Source organism: Mesoplodon mirus (genome assembly GCF_964341445.2).
Source record: "Mesoplodon mirus genome assembly, chromosome: 12".
NCBI lineage: Eukaryota > Metazoa > Chordata > Mammalia > Artiodactyla > Ziphiidae > Mesoplodon > Mesoplodon mirus.
This window is the reverse complement of record NC_138988.1, coordinates 75,573,499-75,592,667: the sequence shown is the minus strand read 5'-3', so window position 1 is coordinate 75,592,667 and position 19,169 is coordinate 75,573,499. Positions and strand designations below refer to the sequence as shown.

Below are 19,169 nucleotides of genomic sequence, written 5' to 3'. Positions count from 1 at the left end.
ATCTTCTACTGACGAGCCCAGCCCCTGGAGACATCTCTTGCCTTGCCACGCTTGGGGAAATATGGATTTCAGCCCTGGGTTTGGCCACTACCACATCCTCCCCCGTCCCACTTTTCTTCTGCCTGTTTGTATTCAGTCTAGACGATTCATTTTTATTTGTTGATGTTCTGCCCTAGCCTGGGGCAACTGTGGTGAGGTGGGAAGAGCACTGGAGTCGGAGTCAGGAAAGCTGGTTTAAATTCTGGCTTGGCCATTTACTGGCTGTGAGTCGATTCAAGCAAGTTATTTACCCTCTCTGACCCTCATCTACCAAGTAGAAATAATGAGCCCCATCTCCAGGGTGGCTAAAAGGAGGAAACAGGGCCTGGCACAGGGGAAGAGGCCTCTCTGTTCCACATCCCCACCACCGACTCTGAGTTCCCCTCTCCTCACCCAGCCCTGCTCAAGTCCCCACCTGTCAAACAGCCTGTCTACCTACCACTCCCGCCAGTGCCAGCCATTACCTACCTCCATAGTCTTGGGATAAAACAAACCCTCAGTCACCAGGCTTCAGTTTCAACAATGTCAGTCAGATAACAAATGTTTATTGAGCATGTCCCAGGCACGTTCTAGGAGCTGGAGATACAATGTACAACATTGAACAAAACAGATAAAAATCTCTGCCCTCACATTGCTTGCATTCTAGTAGTGGGGGAAGTAAGAGGAGGGGTAAATTTTAAAGCTACACTGTCCAAAACGGTAGGCACAAGCCTCATATGTATACTGCAATACTTGACATGTTGCTACTCCCAATTGAGAAGTTTGATAAAAGCAAAATACACATCAGATTTGAAGACTTAGTACCGAAAAACATAAAATCTCTCATTAATCATTTTTATATTGATTCGATGTTGGGATGATATTTTAGATATGCTGGGGTTAAGTAAAATATATGAGTAAATTAAACGTCACCTGTTTCTTTTTACCTTTTAACATCTGGCTCAGAGAACACTTTAAATTACATACATGGTTCATTCACATCATAGTTCTATTGGACAGACCTGTTCTAGAGTATGTTCGATGGTGGCATCTGCTATGGGAAAAAAAGAAGGATGGTGAAAAGAGGACCCCGAGTGCGGAGGACCCCGAGTGCAGGGTGTTGATTGTAAATGCAATAGTCAAGCAGCCTTGCTGAGACGGTAACAAAACTTGAAGGTGAGAGAGCCACGCATGCCACATCTGGGGGAAGAGGACTCTAGGAAGAGAGGACCGCACGTGCAAAGTCCCTGAGGTGGGAGTGCACCCGCGAGGAACAGAGAAGCCAGTGTGGCTGGAGCTGAGCGGCCAAGGTGGGGTCAGAGGTCATTGAGTTGGGGAGATCAAGGCAACACAGATGGTGCAGGGCCTTTTGAGGCCATTGTATGGACTTTGGCTTCTTTCGCCGAATAAAACGGAGTCTGCAGAGTTTTGAGCCAAAAGGTAATATGATTCAGCTCACATTTTAACAGGCTCACTCTGGCTGATGAGAATGCAGGAGAGAGAAGAATCTGGGAGGCCAGTTGGAGGCTCAGGCAAATATCCACTTGGGATGACAAGAGCCCCGACCTCACAGGTCTTGTGGATTGTGTTAACCAGCGGAAGAGCCACAGGTGGAAAGCGCTTGGAAAATGAGCACTTAACTAGAACCAAAGCTGCACGAGGGCAGGAACCTCGCCTCCCTTGTCCCCCCCCACCCAGCGTGGCCAGGAGAGGCAGGTGGTGCCCTCCCTGATCAGCCACCGAAGTCACCGCTACCCTCCTCAGGGTGTCTCCCACAGGAGGATTACAACAGCCTCCCTGCAGGGGTGTCCCTGTTTAAAACCCATCAACTGCTGCTCATCCCCAGGTCATAGGCTCTTGGCACCATGGGTGCGGCAGGCAAAGGCTATTCCTGCCTCTCTCTCCCACCTTCATCCCCTCACCCACTCCCTGCCCGAGTCCTCCCTCCATGCCTTTGCTCACACTGCCCCTTCTGCCTGGGAAGTCGGCTTCAACCCTTCCACCCGCCCCTCCATGTTCTGTCTTCTCCTTCACACTCTTTAAGGGGCAGCCTAAAGGTAATATAATGAGCAGACCTCCCAGACTCTACCACCCCCAATCCATCCCCACTCCCAAGCTGGATCAAATGCCCCCATCAGAATTTATGTATTTTTCTATTTGTGGATTTATAGTTCTGTGTCTCCTCACCCACCCTCACCAGATCCTTGAGGGGTGGAATTGTGTCTTATTCATAACAGCATCCCTTGCCCTGGCACGATGGCTGGTGGCCCAATAAATACGGTTTGAAGGAATAAAAGAGGCTAGAGAAGTGGATTTGGAAGCACTGTTCATAAATGCCAAAGACCCAGACAGCTTCCACCTTCCCCAGGCCTGCAGGAGAGCTGGGCCTACACAGCAAGGCAGGGCAGGGAGTCCCCTCAGGGGCAAGTGGAACTGTGGGCCCACTTTCCAGAGGCTCAAGGAACTCCAGGACTACTATGTAAAACTAATTTACACCCTGAGGGTACAGGCCCCACACAAGCACCCCCTTCCCATTCCCAGCCTGTTGCAGCCAAGGCTCCAGAGCCAAACCCAGCCCCCTCCTGTCCTCTGGGAAACAAGCTCAGAGACGTGGCCAGTTCCTTCCCTGACAAGGGACATTGCCTGGATCACATGACTCCTGAAGGCACCTCTACTCCTTGCAGGGCCCTTGGCTCCTATCTAAGGAGCTGTCTCTCCCTCCCCCACTTCCACAGATGGCAGAAGATGAACGAGCTCCCCCAGGACGGGCCCAGCCAGAATGGAAAGACTCTGGCCCCCGGCACAATGAGGTGGGTCACCCCATGTCCTACACACTTGGAACCCCTTTCCCAGACCTCAGGCAAATGCCATGTTTCCCATGGGAGGAGGGAAAGGGGGCAGGAGGAAGTCTGGAACAAAGATTCAATGGAGAAGGAGAAACCAGGAGGAGCTTTGAGATCAGAATTAAATTCTTTAATACAAAATGCTTTTTTTTTTTAAGATATATCTGTATTTCTTTGTTGTTGTTTAAAAATAAATATGTACTACGGAATATCTCGAAAAACTGCACTAGAGACAAAGATGTGATGTTAATATCTTTTTCCCCCACAATTATTACGGATAAACAGTAGCACCAATAAATAAATGATAACAAATATTAAAATTAAAAAAGGAGAGAGATTTAGTATGTAGAATTCTCTATTTTTTCTTGTTTTGTTTTTACATATAAAAAACAGAATAGCAATGTCTATCAGAATCATATATACATAAACATATATATATATATATTATATATATATACACAAACACAAGTTGCCAAATATATATATAGTATGTAGATGTATATTGAAACCTTATTTCAAAGGAATGTGTGGTGGGGAGCCAAGGGAAAGGGGAGGGCAGAGCTGAGTGTTAGCAAAATTAAATATCTGTTCAGGACAAGCTAGTGACTGTCACCGATCAGAGCAAGAGAGATTGGAAACAGGAATTTTATACACAAAGACCAGTACAAATAAGAGAGAGTGAGACAGCAAGAGATGGATCTCATAAATAGTTGAAATTAAATATTAACCAAGAATACTGAAAAAAACCCTACTCTTTAATTAAATTAACTGTTTTAATTTCTAATTAAAAGGGCATATTAAATAAGTACCATATATAAAACACTTCTCTTTTCTCTGCCTCCAGGGTGGGCACGGGGACCCTGCCCTGTCTCTCTATGCCGCAGGAAGGGTCGGGTTGGGGGATGGAGGTGGGTTAACCACTCACACACACACAGCCAGGTCTCCTGGGGGGACAGAGCTAGTGGTTTCAATGGTCTGAGGACATTGGGCCCTCCTGGGCTGCGCCCGGGAAGCGAAGCTGGGAGAGGGCCAAGGCAGGAGGCCCTTCCCTCGGAGGCGAGCTGCCACTGGGTGGCCCTTCCTCCACCAACGTCTCTCTTCTCTTCGCCAAGGCATGTCAGTGGCCTCCTGGGCATCTCAGAAGCGGGTGAGAGGAGGTGAAGGCTGCCCAGGCTCCTGAATCTTCCAGGCAGTGCCCCTGGGGGCACGATGCCCGTGCAGCACGTGGAGGGGTTCTCCAAAGCACAGCAGTGTCCCGAGGCTCCCCCAAACTCCTGGTCAGAGCCAGCGTCCTCGTGCCCTGTACCTGTTGCCTGTCTTTCTGTCCGTTTGACTCGGGATAGAGGCTCGGGGCCAGGGCTGGGTTTGTCGGTGTTTCCAAAAGCAGGCCAAATTTGCCCCCGTGCCCTGGCCTTGCGCGTTCCCAGGCAGGGGAGGGGACCCTGGCTTCCCTAAGAGGGATAAAAAGATGATGCCAGAGTCTCTCCTTCCATCCTCTTCCCTGTCAGGATCTGGGTGGGGACATTCTCCTCCCAACTCAAGTCCACAGCAGTCAAATACATCCAGTGAAGACACCAATAACGTTAGCAATGTTAATTTAAAAAAAAGAATATATATATTTTATATATATATATAAAATATATATATTTATTTTTATATATTTTATATATATATATAAACGTATGTATGTGGGTGGGTGTGTCTACAGGAATCCCAGAAATAAAACTCTCTAATCTTCCGGGCTCGGTGATTTAGCAGCAAGAGAAATAAAATGGCGATCCAATTCCAAGAGGGACCGTGCTGGGTCACCCGCCCGGGAATGCTTCTGCCGGAGTCTTGTGCTCCGGACCCAAAGTGCTCTGCGCACAGCCTCCTCTTCCTTCACGTCAGGTTTCTGGATTCAGGACTGTTCTGTTGATGGCGGTGGTGGTGCGGGGGCAGCGGCTATGGGTCATTCTGTGTCAGTCTTTCCTGGTGAGACGTCTCGTTCCCAAAACCCTGAGGGAGGCTCCTTCCTCCCACCCAGCTCACCGCCTTGGCTTGTCACATCTGCAGAGAACGGGAAACAGAGGCTGGGGGTTAGGGCCAGGGGAGGAGCCCCGGTGGGGAGGCTGCAGGGGAGAGGCCAGCAGGGGAGAGGACAGAGAAAGCACGGTCCTGCCTCTGGGAGAGTGGCAGCTACGTCCGGGGCTCCCAGTCTGCCCTCTGGAGTTTACAGTCTAGTTGAGACAAGACCAAGACAGAATGACAGCTCATCACAAGCAACACATAAACATGTCCCAAAGAACAGTCCCTAGTTGACATTTAAGAGCTGATAGGTGAGCAAAGTTGGACCAAGTTAATCAGCAAAGCCTCCCTGCAGAAGGAGATGTTTCAGTGCAGTCCCTATGGTGCTGGTCTGGGGGAGCGAGCTGGGAGAGCAAAGGATACGGCCTGTGCAGAGGCCAAGCAGGCCAGGAAGCTGGGGAAGGGAGGCTCCCAAGAGAGGCGGAGCCAGCAGGGCTTGGGGCCCTGGGAAGGTGAGGGACACACCTCCCCTCGCCATGCCCACCGTCCTGGCCTCAGGTGCAGGCCCCAGGTACCAGGCTGCCTTACCTTTCCAATATGCTATTTAACTTAGGGTCGTGGAGGCAGAAGGGACTCCTAGAACTTTCCCATCATGCCCCTGCACCTGGGCTGCTCGCCTTTTACCCTCCCCACTTGAAGAGAGGTCAGAGCAGGCCTTGCCCTTCTGAGAGCCTAGGAATGGGGATCCTAAGCCTCCTATTTGAGGACTGAAATTCCCCCATACAGCCAGGTGAGAGGATGGGTTCGGGTAACTTCAGTTAGCCCCCAAGTCACTGCAGACATCCCCCTATCCCATCTCTGCAGAATGATCACCGTGGTAACCCTAAAATGGCAAATCCCTGATCTTCTCGGAGGCCCCTGGGAGACGTGGAGACCCCTCAACCAGCCCTGGGGTGAGGCAGAACCCCCACCCCAGCACGAGTGTACACTTCCTGCCTTCACGTACCGCCAAGACAGACAGAACCCACGGTAACACCCCCAGGGCCTGGTCCCCAGCCTCCCTGACAATCACAAGCCACAGGAACACGGGAGACGGGGGAGAGAGCTACACTCCAAGGACCCTGTTAACCAGTGAGGCATCTGGACTAGCTGGGGGCACCCTGGCCCTGCCCGGGAATCCCCATAAAAGCCTCTCCTTCCTGGGTGAAGATTACGCTGGCCCAGAGGGCTCCTTGCCTTTGAGTACAGGCCAGACGGGTATAAACACCAGTGAGGCATCAGAAGATTGCCAGCCACCTGCCACGGCCCTGTGCTCTTGCCCTCACCCCTGAACTCGGTCATGTATTCACTCACACACTTGACACTTCCTTGGTCCCTGGTGTGAACAAGGGACAGAGGCACAGATGCCTGGTGGGGGGGGGGGCAGTCATACAGATGAATAAAACCTAGGCCCAGGTGTGAGGAGCTCACAGCCTAATATTAGGAGAATGGGTGTGGCTCCCTCCCTCCACCCATCCTAGGGGCATTTGGAAATAGGTGGGCTGTTTGGGGTTGTTGCCATGATGACTGGAGTATTAAGGTATCTAGCGTCCCCTGATGTTAAATCTCCTATCTGCCCTAAACCAACAGGCAGAGCCCACGCCCTCCAGGAACCCAGTCTGAGGATGAACTCAAGCCCTGTCCCCAAGGAGAGACACTGAGGGGATGAGAAACCCAGCGGCGCAGACCTCAGAGGCGGTGGTGAGGCCCCGAAGTGTTTGCGCTTTGTAGAGGGAGCACCCGCCCACACCGGGAAGGGCCCTCCCTATTAGCAGCAGAGGTAGGAATCACGACGTCAGAACCGACAGCCACGACGAGCAGGACCACAGGACACAACACTCAGCCTGCGTCCACACCACCACAGGAAGCCACACTGGCCTGCCCACTCACGCAACCAGGGCAAGCTCTGAACTGGCCCTGGCGGGCCGGCCAGCACCTGCTGCCCAGCGCAGGGGCCCCGCGAGCAGAGAAGGCGGCAGTCACCAGGCAAGCAGCTAGAAGCTGAGCAAGCAGCTGGCCCCTTTCAGGTGCGCGTTCGCTCGCTCTCGCTCTCTCGCTCTCTCTCTCTCTCTCTCTCTCTCTCTCTCTCTCTCTCTCGCTCTCTCTCTCTCTCTCTCTCTCTCTCCCCATCTCTGTGCAAAGCCCCTCTCTGACTTGCTCGCCCTCTGGGAACCAACCTGCAAGTACGTTCGTTTAACTCAAGCTGCCTCGCCTTGCAACGCGAGTCTGTGTTTTTGCAGGAACATTTACACGTCTGCGGATCTTGTACAAACAAATGCTTTCTCCGCTCTGAGCAAGGCCCACAGGGACTGCAAAAGGCAAAAGGAAAGACATCTAAGCTAGAGCGTCAGCAGAGAGAGAGAAAAAAATCCATGCAACACCCCCTACCACGTCAGCAGCTGCACCCCACCCCGCTCACGGGCCCCACACCCTTCCACGCCCTGGAAGGGTCCGACACCACAGCGGAAGACAAGAGAGAGCGGCGGAAAGAGGCAGCACTGGCTAGGAAGCCTGCCTGCAGGAAGAGGCGGACGCACACGGGCAGAATGCAAGGACAGGGGTGCTGTAAGGGGCAGCGCTGTCCCACGGGCACAAGTGCAAGTCTCGGGCCACAGGCCCCCAACGGCTACCACCCCCGAAAAAGCACACCTTGACTCTCCACCTACTGGGGACGGCAATGGGGGCCACCTCCTCCCTGTGTGAAGGCTCATGCCCAGGCCCCTCCACCAAAGGGGGGCTGAAGCAGGGAGTGACGGCAGGCCAGGCCCAGAGGCGGGGTCCACAGGCCAGGCCACTGGTGGCCAAAGGGTGCCCCACAGCCTCAAACCCAGAGGAAGAGGCCACCCTACGGGAAGGCTTCTGTGGGTGCCATGGGTTGGGCTGGAATAGGGGGCTCTCCTCCAGAGGCCCCAAGTCCACAAGGAGGGGCCGCAGTGGTGTTTGACGCCACATCCTCCTTCGGCCAACAACAAGCTGCCTCACCTCATCCGTGCCCCTTCCTCACGCCACGTCTGCCCTCCCCACCCCCACCCCCCAGCTTCCGGAGAAGTGCGGAAGCCTAGAGCAGTGGAAACCAGTTGGGTGAGCAGGCATCAGCGCCCGGCACCCGTGCCAACATGGGCCCGCCACCAGTGCCCAGTGGGTGAGGGGAAGGCGGTGGGTGCCCAGCCAAGCCAGAGGCCCCTCCCTGAATCCTCCAGGCCCACTCTGCCCACCCTCCCACCCCCAACCCTGGACCAGCAATGCCACCACCACATCTACCCATTGGTGCCAATTAGTGGAGTGAGAGTGAGAGAGAGACACTAGGGAAGAGGGAGGATAGGAGCCAGGGAGGGGGAGCAGGAGGGAGGCAGGGTTCCAGGGTCCTGCAGGCGTGAGTTTGATTGGGGGCTGGGGAGGCTCCAGGAAACGAGACAGCGGTGGCACCACGTACGCGCTCCAGGATTTATACCGGGATTTCTTGCGCTTTCTTTTTTGCCCCTTTCCCTTTCCTCGAACTGATTTTCTGGAAAATAAAAAAACAGAGACAGACAGAGAGAAAGCAAGGGGGTAGGGGAGAGGAAAGGAAGCAGTGAGGAGGGCAGGACACAGGACACGCTCCGAGGCACGAGGAAGATCTTGCACACGTGCACACACGCGGGATGGGCCAGCGTGGCAAGCACTCAATGGCGCCTTCTTCTCACTTTACCCTCGGGCGGGGCGGCGGGGTGGGTGGCAAACCCAGCTCCTAGCAAGGCTGTGTGTGTGGTGGGGGGAGCAGAGGCTGGGTGGAAGACACTGGACCCAAAGGCCTCCACGCTCATGGTGTCTCCTGGTCCCAGGCAGGGGGCAAAGCCTAGAGGGCAGGCTCTCTTCCCAGCATCCCTGAACAAGTCTGACTCTGAAGGTCAGGGGCCATAAGAGGCCAGAGTTTGGGGAGAAGGTCAGAGACCTGACTCGATGGGGGCCGAGGGAAGGGAGTGCAGGCTGTACTCCAGGCACCTTCTGCCTTCATTTCCAAGTACCAGAGCGAGGGGTCCCTCCAGGGGCCCTGCCTCTGTGAATCCCAATGTAGGGGAGCAGCTATCTTGGGAGCTGGCGCAAAACCAAGGGTGGCACATGAAAGGCGCCAGCCAGCCCAGCCATAACCTGGGCTGAGAGGCGGGGCCCCAGGCAGGCAGCAGGGTGGGGTGGGAGTTAGGGAGGCGTGGGGAGGGGGGCCTGGGCGGCACTTGGCGAAGCGTCCTCTCCCCAGCCTGTCAAAGCCTGCTACACCATCTCACCAGACTCTTTTCGGAGACCAGGCGAAACCCCACTCTCCCTGTGGGCAAGGCAGGTGTTTGGGGAACAGGCAAGGGCGGCAAGCTGAAGCCTGTCCCTCTCAAGGGAACCAGCCCTCTCCACACCTGCCTGGCCCCAGAGAATGCCCCTCAGGATGGCTGCCACATGGGAGGAATGAAGGGGAAGGGATGGAGGAGAGGGGCAAGTCTGTTTCCTCTCGGGAGAAAGTTCTGGAGGAAGGAAGGTCTTCATTCACACGCGCACACACACTCTCTCTCTCTCTGAGCCTCCTGTCCCCAATCACTGCTCAGCAATCCTGAAGTTGGGGACTTAGGGAAGAGGCAAGGGGTTGAGGCCTAGGGGGCTTCAATGTCACCAGAGCGTTGGGGGCAGACAGGATGATGGGTGGGGGAAGGGCAGAGGTGCTCTCTCTCAGTCTCTTCCCCTGCGGGCTCTCTCCCATGCCAGCCACTCGCCCTGTCTTGAAGGATCACCGCTGCCAGACCTCACCCCCTGCTCTATCCTGACCTGACCCTCCACACTGAGCAACTGAAAGCCTCAGGATATGGCCAACCTTCACCTCCTTCTCCCTGGCCAAGGGGGCTGAGCGTCTCTGGCCTGCCTCACTCCCGCAGGAGGGCACGCACCAAGAAAACACCCCAGCTGGCCCCAAATCCAACCGCACCACCACTGCAGCCACCAAAAGAGGCCATTTCCTCTAACACACAAAAGCTGGCCTCTCTGCCACCCACTCCCTCTCCCTGCCATGGGTGACAGGAGGCTAGAGCAGGCCCGGGAGCCAGCATCCACAACGGCCCCCAACACACCAAGACCGCAAGTCCTGGCCGGGAATGGCCCGGAGATGCATCGTCTCTTCCAAAGGAAGTTCCAGGCACCAGGCTGGGTTTTGTCAGTTGTTCTATAGCCATAATCCTGGAGTTTGCTCCATCCCATTGCTGCCACCACAAGTCCCCATGAAACCAACTCTCAGACCCAGTGAAGCCATCAGACCCCCCTGAGAGAGGAAGCCAAGAGCCCCAAACCAAGACAACCAGCCAAGTAGAGGGAGAAGAGCGAAAGTCATGGCCACTTACTTTTCTTGCCTTGCTCTATCTTTCTTTGGTCTGCAGTGGGTAGAGAAAAAGAAAAGAACAAAACGGAGAGGAGTTCAGATGGTGATGGTAATGAGAACAATAATAATAATAATAATAAAAACTTAACATAGTATTTATGATACATCAGTACAGTTTTAAACTCTTGACATATAATAACTCATTTAATCCTTATAACAACACTAGGCAGTACATACTATTATTGTGCCCATTTTACAGACGTGGAAACTGAGGCACATTGAAGTTGGAAGGTGGAAATGGGCTAACAAGTGGAACGTACTTAACCCTGGCCTAGAGTGGGCCCCCTGAATTCGTTCAGCAGCCATTCACTGAACAAGTGACTCCGTGACTCCATCCTTACCTGCATTCACATTTGTTGTGCTGTAGGAAGCTCATCTCTCCTATGTGCTGGCCTTGGTGAGGTTTGATCCGCATAATCTGGAGGGAAAGGAAGCAGATCACAGCAGTTAGTGACCCAGCCAGCCATACCCAGGTGGGAGACCCCATGGCTCCTGCCGCTCAGCACCCAGGGGTTCTACAGAGCAGGGAAGGGTGGTGGAAGTACAGGGGGACCAGGGGCTCTACCAGAAAGAGCCTCAGGCCCACCCCAACTCCCCCCGCCCCGCTGACCTCGAGGAGCCCCTGCTTCTCTTGAGGGCAGACATGGCTTCAGGGTTGGCCAGGCTGGGAATTTGGGTCCTGGGTTCTTGCCACTCCCCATCCCTCCCCTCCAGGCTTCACCCTACCCCCAGTAACTACCCAAGAGCCACCCACTCCTCCCTGGGGTCTCAGAGTTCCCTCCAGCCCCATCCAGGCTGAGATGTGCCCCATCACCAGGCAGTACCAAACGACTGGCTTTTTAAACTCTCCACAGACCAGGCTCATCCAGCTTCCCAAACAGAGCCCCCAGGGAGGGAGGGCTCTCTCCCTCCTAGAGAGAAACGGAGGGGCTCCTGTCACAGGTGTCAGCCCCCTCCTGAGCTCAGGGGACAGAGATCAGGGAGGAGGAGGAGGTGGTCGGGGCTTGCTGGAAACCTGGGCTCAGAAATGCAAGCATCTCTTTCTCCAAAGAGGGTAAGACCTCCATATTTCCCCTTGACTGACTCAGGGGCGAGAGCTGGGCAAGGCAAGCCTGGCTCCTCCCTTCGAGAGCTGCCCAGGAGAGGGCCGGGGACCACCTGTTGGCAAAGCCTAATGCCCCCCCACGCAGCCCCTCCCCCGCTCCCCACAGGTGCCCACCTGCATGGTGATGTTGAACTCTTCAGTGGGCACACACTCCAGACCCTCGTCATTGCAGCAGCCTCCACACCGCATCAGGGGCACACAGGACGGCTTGAAGATGTACTCGATCTCATCGGGGTACTCCTGGAAGATGTCCACCAGGGTCTCAATTGGACGGCAGTAGCTGCGCTGGTAGACGTCCATGAACTTCACCACTGCATGGCAGGGGGTGACACATGAGCCCAGCAGGTCACTTTAGAGGTGGCCGGCCCTTCTTTCCACCCAGCTCTGTAAGGCCACTCCTTTCTGTGAGAGGTACTCACTATAGTCCTTCTGAAAATCTAACTTAGGTCTCTTGGCTGCGGTTGAAGTCCTTTCCTAGCTTTCCACCACCAACACTGATAAAGGCCTGTTTTTATTCCAAAGATCACATGGCACTGATGTCAGGTTCTAAGGGAGTCGGCCTGCACATCTGATCCCCTTGCCTCGCCATGACAGCCAAGCCAATCCCTAGGTCAACCTTGATGCCAGAGGACAGTCTGAGTATGAGTATACCTGTTGGGGGCCTCTAAGCTTCCCGTGAAAGGAGGAGCAGCCAGCTTGGCAAACCCACTCTCCATTTCCCTCCAGCTCCCCACAATAACTGCCATACCATTAACCAACAACCACTTACTGAGCACTTCTTATGTGCTGGGCACTGTGTACAGGAGTCCATAGGTGTCACCCCAAACAATTCTCCCCCCCACGGTACTCTGAGGTTCTAGTAGGACCCCCCATTTTACAAATGGGGAACTAGAGGCTTACAGAGGCTGAGTAACTGGCTCCAAGGCCACACTGCCAGTAAGTAACAGAGTTAAAGTCAACTCTGACATCAAAGCCTTCCCAAGCCAACATCCTATGAAACAGAGGGGAAGCATCAGGGGGCACTTTGCCACCTGCCAGACCCCCTCCCCAAACTCGGGCTGAGGAGGTGGTGGGCATTGGCACAGGGGTTGGGTCTGCCTGGAAACAGCAGGTGGCTATGGGCGGGAACACTGTGCTGGACCTGCCAGCCACCGATAACCCCACCCAGGAGGGCAAACTGCTTGCATCATGGAAAAAACGGTGCCGCCACTGCAGTCACGGAGCGTTTCTAGAAGCTGATCTGGAGGGAGACCAGGGTAAAGACAACTTCCCAGGCTGGCCGTGGAGCCTGGGGTGCACCGGAGCATGAAGGGGTAATTCTGGGCCACAGAGGTAGGGCCCCTGAGAATAAATAAAGTCAGAACTCTGAATGACTACTCCAAATTGTGGCCTGGCCTGCCACTCCCCATCACCCCTCCACCACCACCACAGAGCAATCCTGTCCCTGAAATGAGTTTCCCCTGAATAGAAGGGAAGAAGCAGCACCCAGCCAGCGAGGAAGCCTGGGCTCTGGCCAGGACTTGGTGTGACCTTGGGACAGTTCCTCCCTCTCTAGGCCTCAGACTCTGCACATCTGTGTAAGCGGGTTGGGCTGATCTCTAAAGACACTGAAACAGAGGTTGAAGTATAGGGTTTTGCCTTCCATCTCCAGCCCTAAGAACAAGCGCCCTTTTCTCAGCCCAGGTGATACAAGGTTAGAACCCCACCAAGACATCTGAAGGGCATACCCCCAGCTGCCTCTTCCCAGAGGCCATAGCTGAGCCTCTCCTCACTCCTCCCTCCAGAGTGGTGAAGGAAGATGAGCCTGGGTGCTGGGGAGGGGGGTATATATAGTGGATTAGGGAGAATGTGAGGAACTGAGGGGAAGTGGGGAGGCTATACGTGTGAAAACAGGAAGGAAAACAGTGGGGGCTCCCAAGACAGTCCTTGGCCTTGCCTGAGGTCTCTGCTTCCCCACCCAGACAATGGGCACAGAATTCCCCACCGCTACAAGGGTTAGGATCAAGCGTCATCAAAAAGAGTATAAACAAGACCAGGGATCTGAAAAAGTCCTTTTGTAAGCCAAGTCTATATTGAAGAAGATGACTAATCAAGAATTCTTGCCCTGACACTTCATCGTGGCTGGGGATAGAGGTGGCCAAGACTTCAGGGCCACAAGGACAGGACGGCAGAACAGTCTGGCCTGGGTCATGGCAGTTGGTAGCTGATGGTAAAAAGATCCAGGGTGGAAATTCCTTGGAAAAGCTCCCTGGAATCCTCAAGGCCCACAGGAGGTAGAGGCGGGTGACTTCACCACACCCTTCGCACCCCAGCCAATACCTCCAAGGAAAGCTGTCCTGCTTTTGCTCAGGCATGGGTGCACATACACTCCAACTTCAGGCTTCGTGGTTTTCCTTATTTCTCTAAGACAACCTTTACCCCAGCAAACAAAGACCATTTGTCTTGCCTCTCCCAGACCTCAGAGAGAGACCAGTGGAGGCTGAGGCGGGGTGGGTGCACCCTGGGAGCGGAGGCCTGTCAGTGGCACAGGTGGGGATGCCAGGCCCTGGGTCAAGGAAAGGGCTCCTGAGTGAGGAAGGAGGCAGAACTGGCCAGGCATCACCACCAGCCTGGGGAGTAGAAACACTGCCCCTGGCCACCATCCGGGCCACTGGATTTGGGTCAGGGAAACGCGCCTGGAGGAAGACCCCAGGGCCTTCCCTTCTCAGAGGTGGGGAGCTGGGGGAGTGGCACATCAGGCTGCAGCAGAGGCCACATTCAGTAGTGGGGAGAGCCAGGGCATCCCTAGAGAAATGGGAGGATCTGTACTCCAAACCGCAGCAAACAAAAGGCAGGCAGACTCAGGCTGGGCAGAGGGGCGGGGCTCCTGGGAGCTACAGCCAGCCCTCTGCTGGACCAAGAGGGAAGTTCACAAGCACCCAAACCTACTCCCCAGGAGGGCAGGGGGAGACTATAGGGCTTTCTCTCTCCACCCCCAAAGGAATGCCAAGCGGGGGAGGGAGTTCCATGAGCCTGGGCCCTCTGCACCTCCAGCTCGTACACAGCCAGCAATCTAGACAGCAGGGGTCACAGCCTCTGCCACACAGACCCCACAGGTGGAATCTGGCTGGGTTGTAAGTGACATGGAGTATCCATCCTCCCCGGGGAGCAGGGGGGACAAGGGACACCTCCCCTGACACCTGGGATCCTTGAACACTATTTGTCTTCCTGGTCTGTGCTCGCAACTCTCTCTCCAAATAAAATTTTACTGGAAAGAGCAGAAGAAAAAGACCACAAGTCCTATTTCTAGCCGTGGTCTGAGTAGTACAGACAGAGTCCTGCAGAATGGAAGGGTTAATCTCCCGGAGCTCACCTTTTCCTTTCTAGATCCCCAGATTCCTGTGCCCCTTCCCCACCCAAACCCCAACAGACCTGAGAAGGAACCGGGCCTTCCCACCCATGCCCTGGGGGATCAAGCGACAGCCCCCCATCCATGTGCAGGGGTGGGCATTGGGGGGGGACTTACCTTCGTGAGGTTTCTGCTCTCCTTCTGCCATGGGTGCAGCCTGGGACCACTGAAGACAAAACAAAGAACGAAGAATGGGCATGGGCAGAAGCAGGGATGCACAGACCCAGCCACCCCGCCCCTGCTCCCTCCTTAAGTCCCTCCCAACCCGCAGCCTCTGGCTTCTCCGGGGCCTCTGAATGGAGCAGGGCACCTCCGGGGGCTCTCCACAGCACAAAGCACCACCCCTGGACTGCTCCAGTTCTGAAGCCAAGGAAGATAAAGACTGACCAGATATTGGGGGGGGGGCTCAAAACACAGGAGGAAAACACCAGAATGCTGTGCTGCCCAGGTCCCTGCCCCTCCCCCACATTTCCCATTCCCAGCCCTCACTGGCCCCTTGCTGAGCTAAAAGAAGTGAAGTCTCTCAGCCCCCCTGACTCCCTGGTCCAAAGCCACGGGTAAGTATTAAGGTCAAACAGGAGGACAAATTTGGACTGGGGCAGGAAGGAAGGACTGGGGGTGAGAAAAACAACATGGTGACCTTCTCCTGCTGACATAACAAATACCAGGGTGCGCTGGTGCTGGGTGGGGGGGGCGGTACAGAGGACCGAAGGGCACCAAGCACCCTCCCCCATCCAAACTCTTCTATCCTCAGGAATACTTAGCAAAGCCACAAGTTGCCTAGAGGGTAAAACATGGGAGGAAACCCTGGGGGAGGGGAGGGCCCCATTTTTCCCCGCGCACCCATCTCCCTAGAGCCTGAATTTATCTCCAAAGCCCCGAGCCTCGGGCTCCCACCTTGTTCCCTGGTTTCTTCTCCCTCCCAGACTGAGGGGGGTCCCAAGTCCCTCTCACCTGCTGGGCACCTTCCTCAAAGGCAACCAGGGAAGCCTTTTATGCCTTAGCACTGCCCAACCCCTAGGGGGCCCCCTGCACTACCTAGGCCTGAGGCCTCTCATCCCTCCCCACCCCCACCAGATCATTCCTCCCCTCCCCAGAAGCTGTGAAGGTCAACTAGCCCAACCATGTGGACCTGACAGCACCCCACAGGCAAAGGCTTCTCCCAGCCCTTCCAGAGGGTCTCCAGTTGTCACCAACTGCCCACCCCACCTGCCCCTCTTTTGGGGCAGATCCCGAGCAGCAGAGCTGAGCTCTAGCCCACAGAACTGCAGACTCTGCAGAGACTCTGACTGTCTGTCTGTCTCTCTCCTTCCCACACCACCCCCCAATACACCCCAGACCCCCAGCCTTGCCTCCAGGGCCAAGGTCAGATAACAGTTTCCAGGATCCCAGCTGGAGCCTCCCCCGACAGTTCCCTCAGGGACCCCCCTGGAGTCTCTGCCTCAGCCCCTCACCCATCTCCATGGCAGCCCCTGGCTTCCCTCTGCCAACATTCTGCCTATGCCCTCCACTCCTCCTGGGCCCCAAAGAGCAAAGGGGTCAGAAACTTCATACCCCCTCCAAGTCCAGGGGGCACTGGGAGGGGCAGTTCTGGGCGGGGAGGGGCCAGGTGCCCTTCTCTGGGGGCCTCTGAAGGTCACACTGTGGCCAGGCGGCCTCTCCTCCCCCTCCCCCCCCCCTTGGAGGCCTGGAGCCAAGGCCTTTGTGCCAGGGTCTGAGGAACTCTGGGTGGCAGCAGGGACCCCGGCCCATTGTCTTCCTTCTGCCACTCTCTAAGGGGATTCTGTGGCTAAAGGAAGAGCGGAAAAGGATCCCTTAGGTGGTTTGGGGAAGCAAGGTGGGTGGGCAAGTTTGGAGTTCCGAAAAAACCACCTGCTCCTGCTCCAACGCCCATTTCACCAGAACAAAGTGTGTTTGCAAGGCTGGCAGGAGCTCCCTCCAAAGGTTCGGGGAGGGCTAGTCCCACACGGCCCATGTCACAGCAAATTTCAAACCATTTTTCCAAAAAGTGTAAAGTGGGATGAGGACCCTCTTTAAAGCCTCCCTTAGGCCACCCCCATGAAAGCTAAAGCACAGCTCACTCGGAAGTGTGGGGGAGGGGAGGGAAGCAGACTGTCACCAAGTCGGGACTTTAGGTTGAGTCTCCACAAAGCACCCGGCTGGGCCCAGGCAGCCCGACTCCTGACAGCGATCATTCTTTTCCCGGACTCTGGGGCCGGAGAGAGGTTAGATGGGTCTTCTCAGCAGAGGGGAATAAAAAATAAAGAGGTGGCAGGGGCTTCTCTTCGAGCAGAGAGGAAATGGGGAAGGGACGTTAGGAAATTCCTCCTAGGAGGGGGTTAAGGGCTGGGGACAGCGGGAAGGAATAGGGGTGGTTCTCCGGGTCCTCTGCATGGGACTACCTCGAGAGGTCACCTTCCCGCGGAGGGCAGGCGGGGGGAGGGGCGCCGCTCGCCGCCCCGGGTTCCCCGCTCGGGCCGCCGCGGCTCCGGGAACACGCGGCCGGCCAGGCCCGGGCTGATGTAATCGGCTCCGCGCCGCGCGCGCCCGGCCGGGCGGGGGAGGGCGGGCACCGAGCGGGACGCGAGCTGGGACGGGCGGGGGTGGTGCGGCGCAGGTGGCCCGGCGGAGAGGGGGGGTCCCAGCAGCAATCCACCCCAAAACTTTTCCCCAACTCGAGGCGAGGGCCGCAGAGATCGAGCGGCAGTGACAGCAAGCCCCTCTCTCGCCTGCACCCTGCCTCCTCCACGCTCTCTGCCCTCCCCCGGTCCAAGGTCCGAGCACCCCCACCCCCGCCCGCTGGGCTCCGGCTCCCGCCCCCGCTGCCCGGACTTCCAGTTCGTCGGGGACCAGCGGCCGGGAGCAAACTTCAGCCGCCAGCGGCAGCGCAAGCCCAGCCCCCTCAGCTGCCTCCTCCGGCTCCCGCCCTCCGCTGGTCGGCCCAGATCCTACGTGCGGTAACTCTGGTGGGTGGGCAGGGCCCGCGTGGGCGGTGAGACTGTGTCCCGGTGTCCTCCCACCTAGCGCGCGCCCCCTCCCCCTACACGTATGAAGACAGAGGCGAAGCCGCGCGCCTGGTGCCCAAGGACCCGCGTGGGGCACTGAGCCCCCACGCGCGCACTCGCATGCACGTCCCCAGCCGGGAGAGGCGCTCGCAGCGGCCCGCGGCGCCAGGCGGGCACGGCGGCTTACCTTGGCATGGTGGAGGTAGAGCAGCAAGGCAAGGCTCCAATGCACCCAAGAGAGCAGAAAGTTCATGGTTTCGGAGGCCCGGCCGGGGCCGGCGCGGCTCGCGCTCCCTCTCCGGCTCGGGCTGCGGGGCGGCCCGCTCTCCTCGGCGCCCAGGCGGGGGCCTCTTCCTCCCGGAGCCGAGGCCCGGGCCAGGGCCTGAGGCGCGCGCGCGGCTGGAGCACTGTCTGTGCACACAGCCGCGTCACCCGTCCATGAGCCCGGCTTCCGAGAGCCGAGTCGCCACCGCGGCCCCCTCTCCTCTTCCTTCTCTTCTTCCTCCTCCCCCTCCTCGGACTGCGGCTCCTCCCGGCCCGAGCTAGCACTTCTCCCGGTTCCGCTCGGCTCGGCTGCCCCGGCGCGGACCACGGCTCCTCCGGAGCGAGAACAGCCCAGAAGTTGGACGAAAAGTTTCAGTGCAACGCCGCGAGCCCCGACCCCCTCCACCCCGCCTCCGGGCGCGGGCTCCGGCTCCTGCCCGCGGCTAGCCGCCGCGTCCACCGTCGGCCGCCGGCCGGGGAGGAGGTGGGCGCTGGGGCAGGGGGCGGTGTCTGTCTGTCTGTCCGTCAGCGCGGCTGGTCCGACGTGGGATCCCGAGGGGGAGGGCTCGCGCCGCGCTCTGGCGGTCACCCCCAAAATCAGGTCACTCACTTTGCCCCTGTCCCTCTCGTTTCTCGCTCGCCAGCGCGCGCTCTCTGACCCGGTCTCTCTATCTTCCTCCACTTCTCTTTGGAGCTCTTGCTACCTCTTGCTTCTCTGCTGGTTTCCAAAATCCGAAGTGATTTGGGGGAGTAAGGAGCAATCTCCCCAAACGGTCGGCCCGATTGAGCGGGGAATGGGAAGCAAAAATAAATTAAAAGGGGGAAAGAATACGGTTTAAAAAAAAATGTTTCAGAATAAAAGGAGGAGGGTAAACCCTGGATAAATGAATATCAAATTCCAGTGCGGAGACTCCTGGCTGGTGACCCCGCTGGTTCGTCCGCCTCCCCGATGCGTCTCCCGACCGAGCGCCGCTGCCGCCGGCTCCACTCGCCCCCCGCGCTGCGGCCTCCTTGCAGCCCGGCTGCCCCAAGCCTCTGCGCTCCTCACCGCTACGAGCCGACTAAAAAGAAGGCCTGGCCCCGCCCCGACACGCCCAGGGGCGGGAAC

The 19,169-nt window shown here is 56.8% G+C and overlaps 1 protein-coding gene across 1 annotated transcript; it reads right to left on the bottom strand.

The window, feature by feature from the left end:
- Positions 1-564: 564 nt before the first annotated feature.
- VEGFA (vascular endothelial growth factor A) lies at positions 565-18,761 on the bottom strand (the record flags this gene model as incomplete). The annotated part of the gene is made up of 8 exons (XM_082637730.1): positions 565-4,910; positions 7,085-7,216; positions 8,359-8,412; positions 10,262-10,291; positions 10,641-10,717; positions 11,519-11,715; positions 14,910-14,958; positions 17,985-18,761. Coding segments are annotated over 8 exons (1,338 nt in total), but the record flags the coding sequence as incomplete, so codon positions are not given.
- Positions 18,762-19,169: the final 408 nt, after the last annotated feature.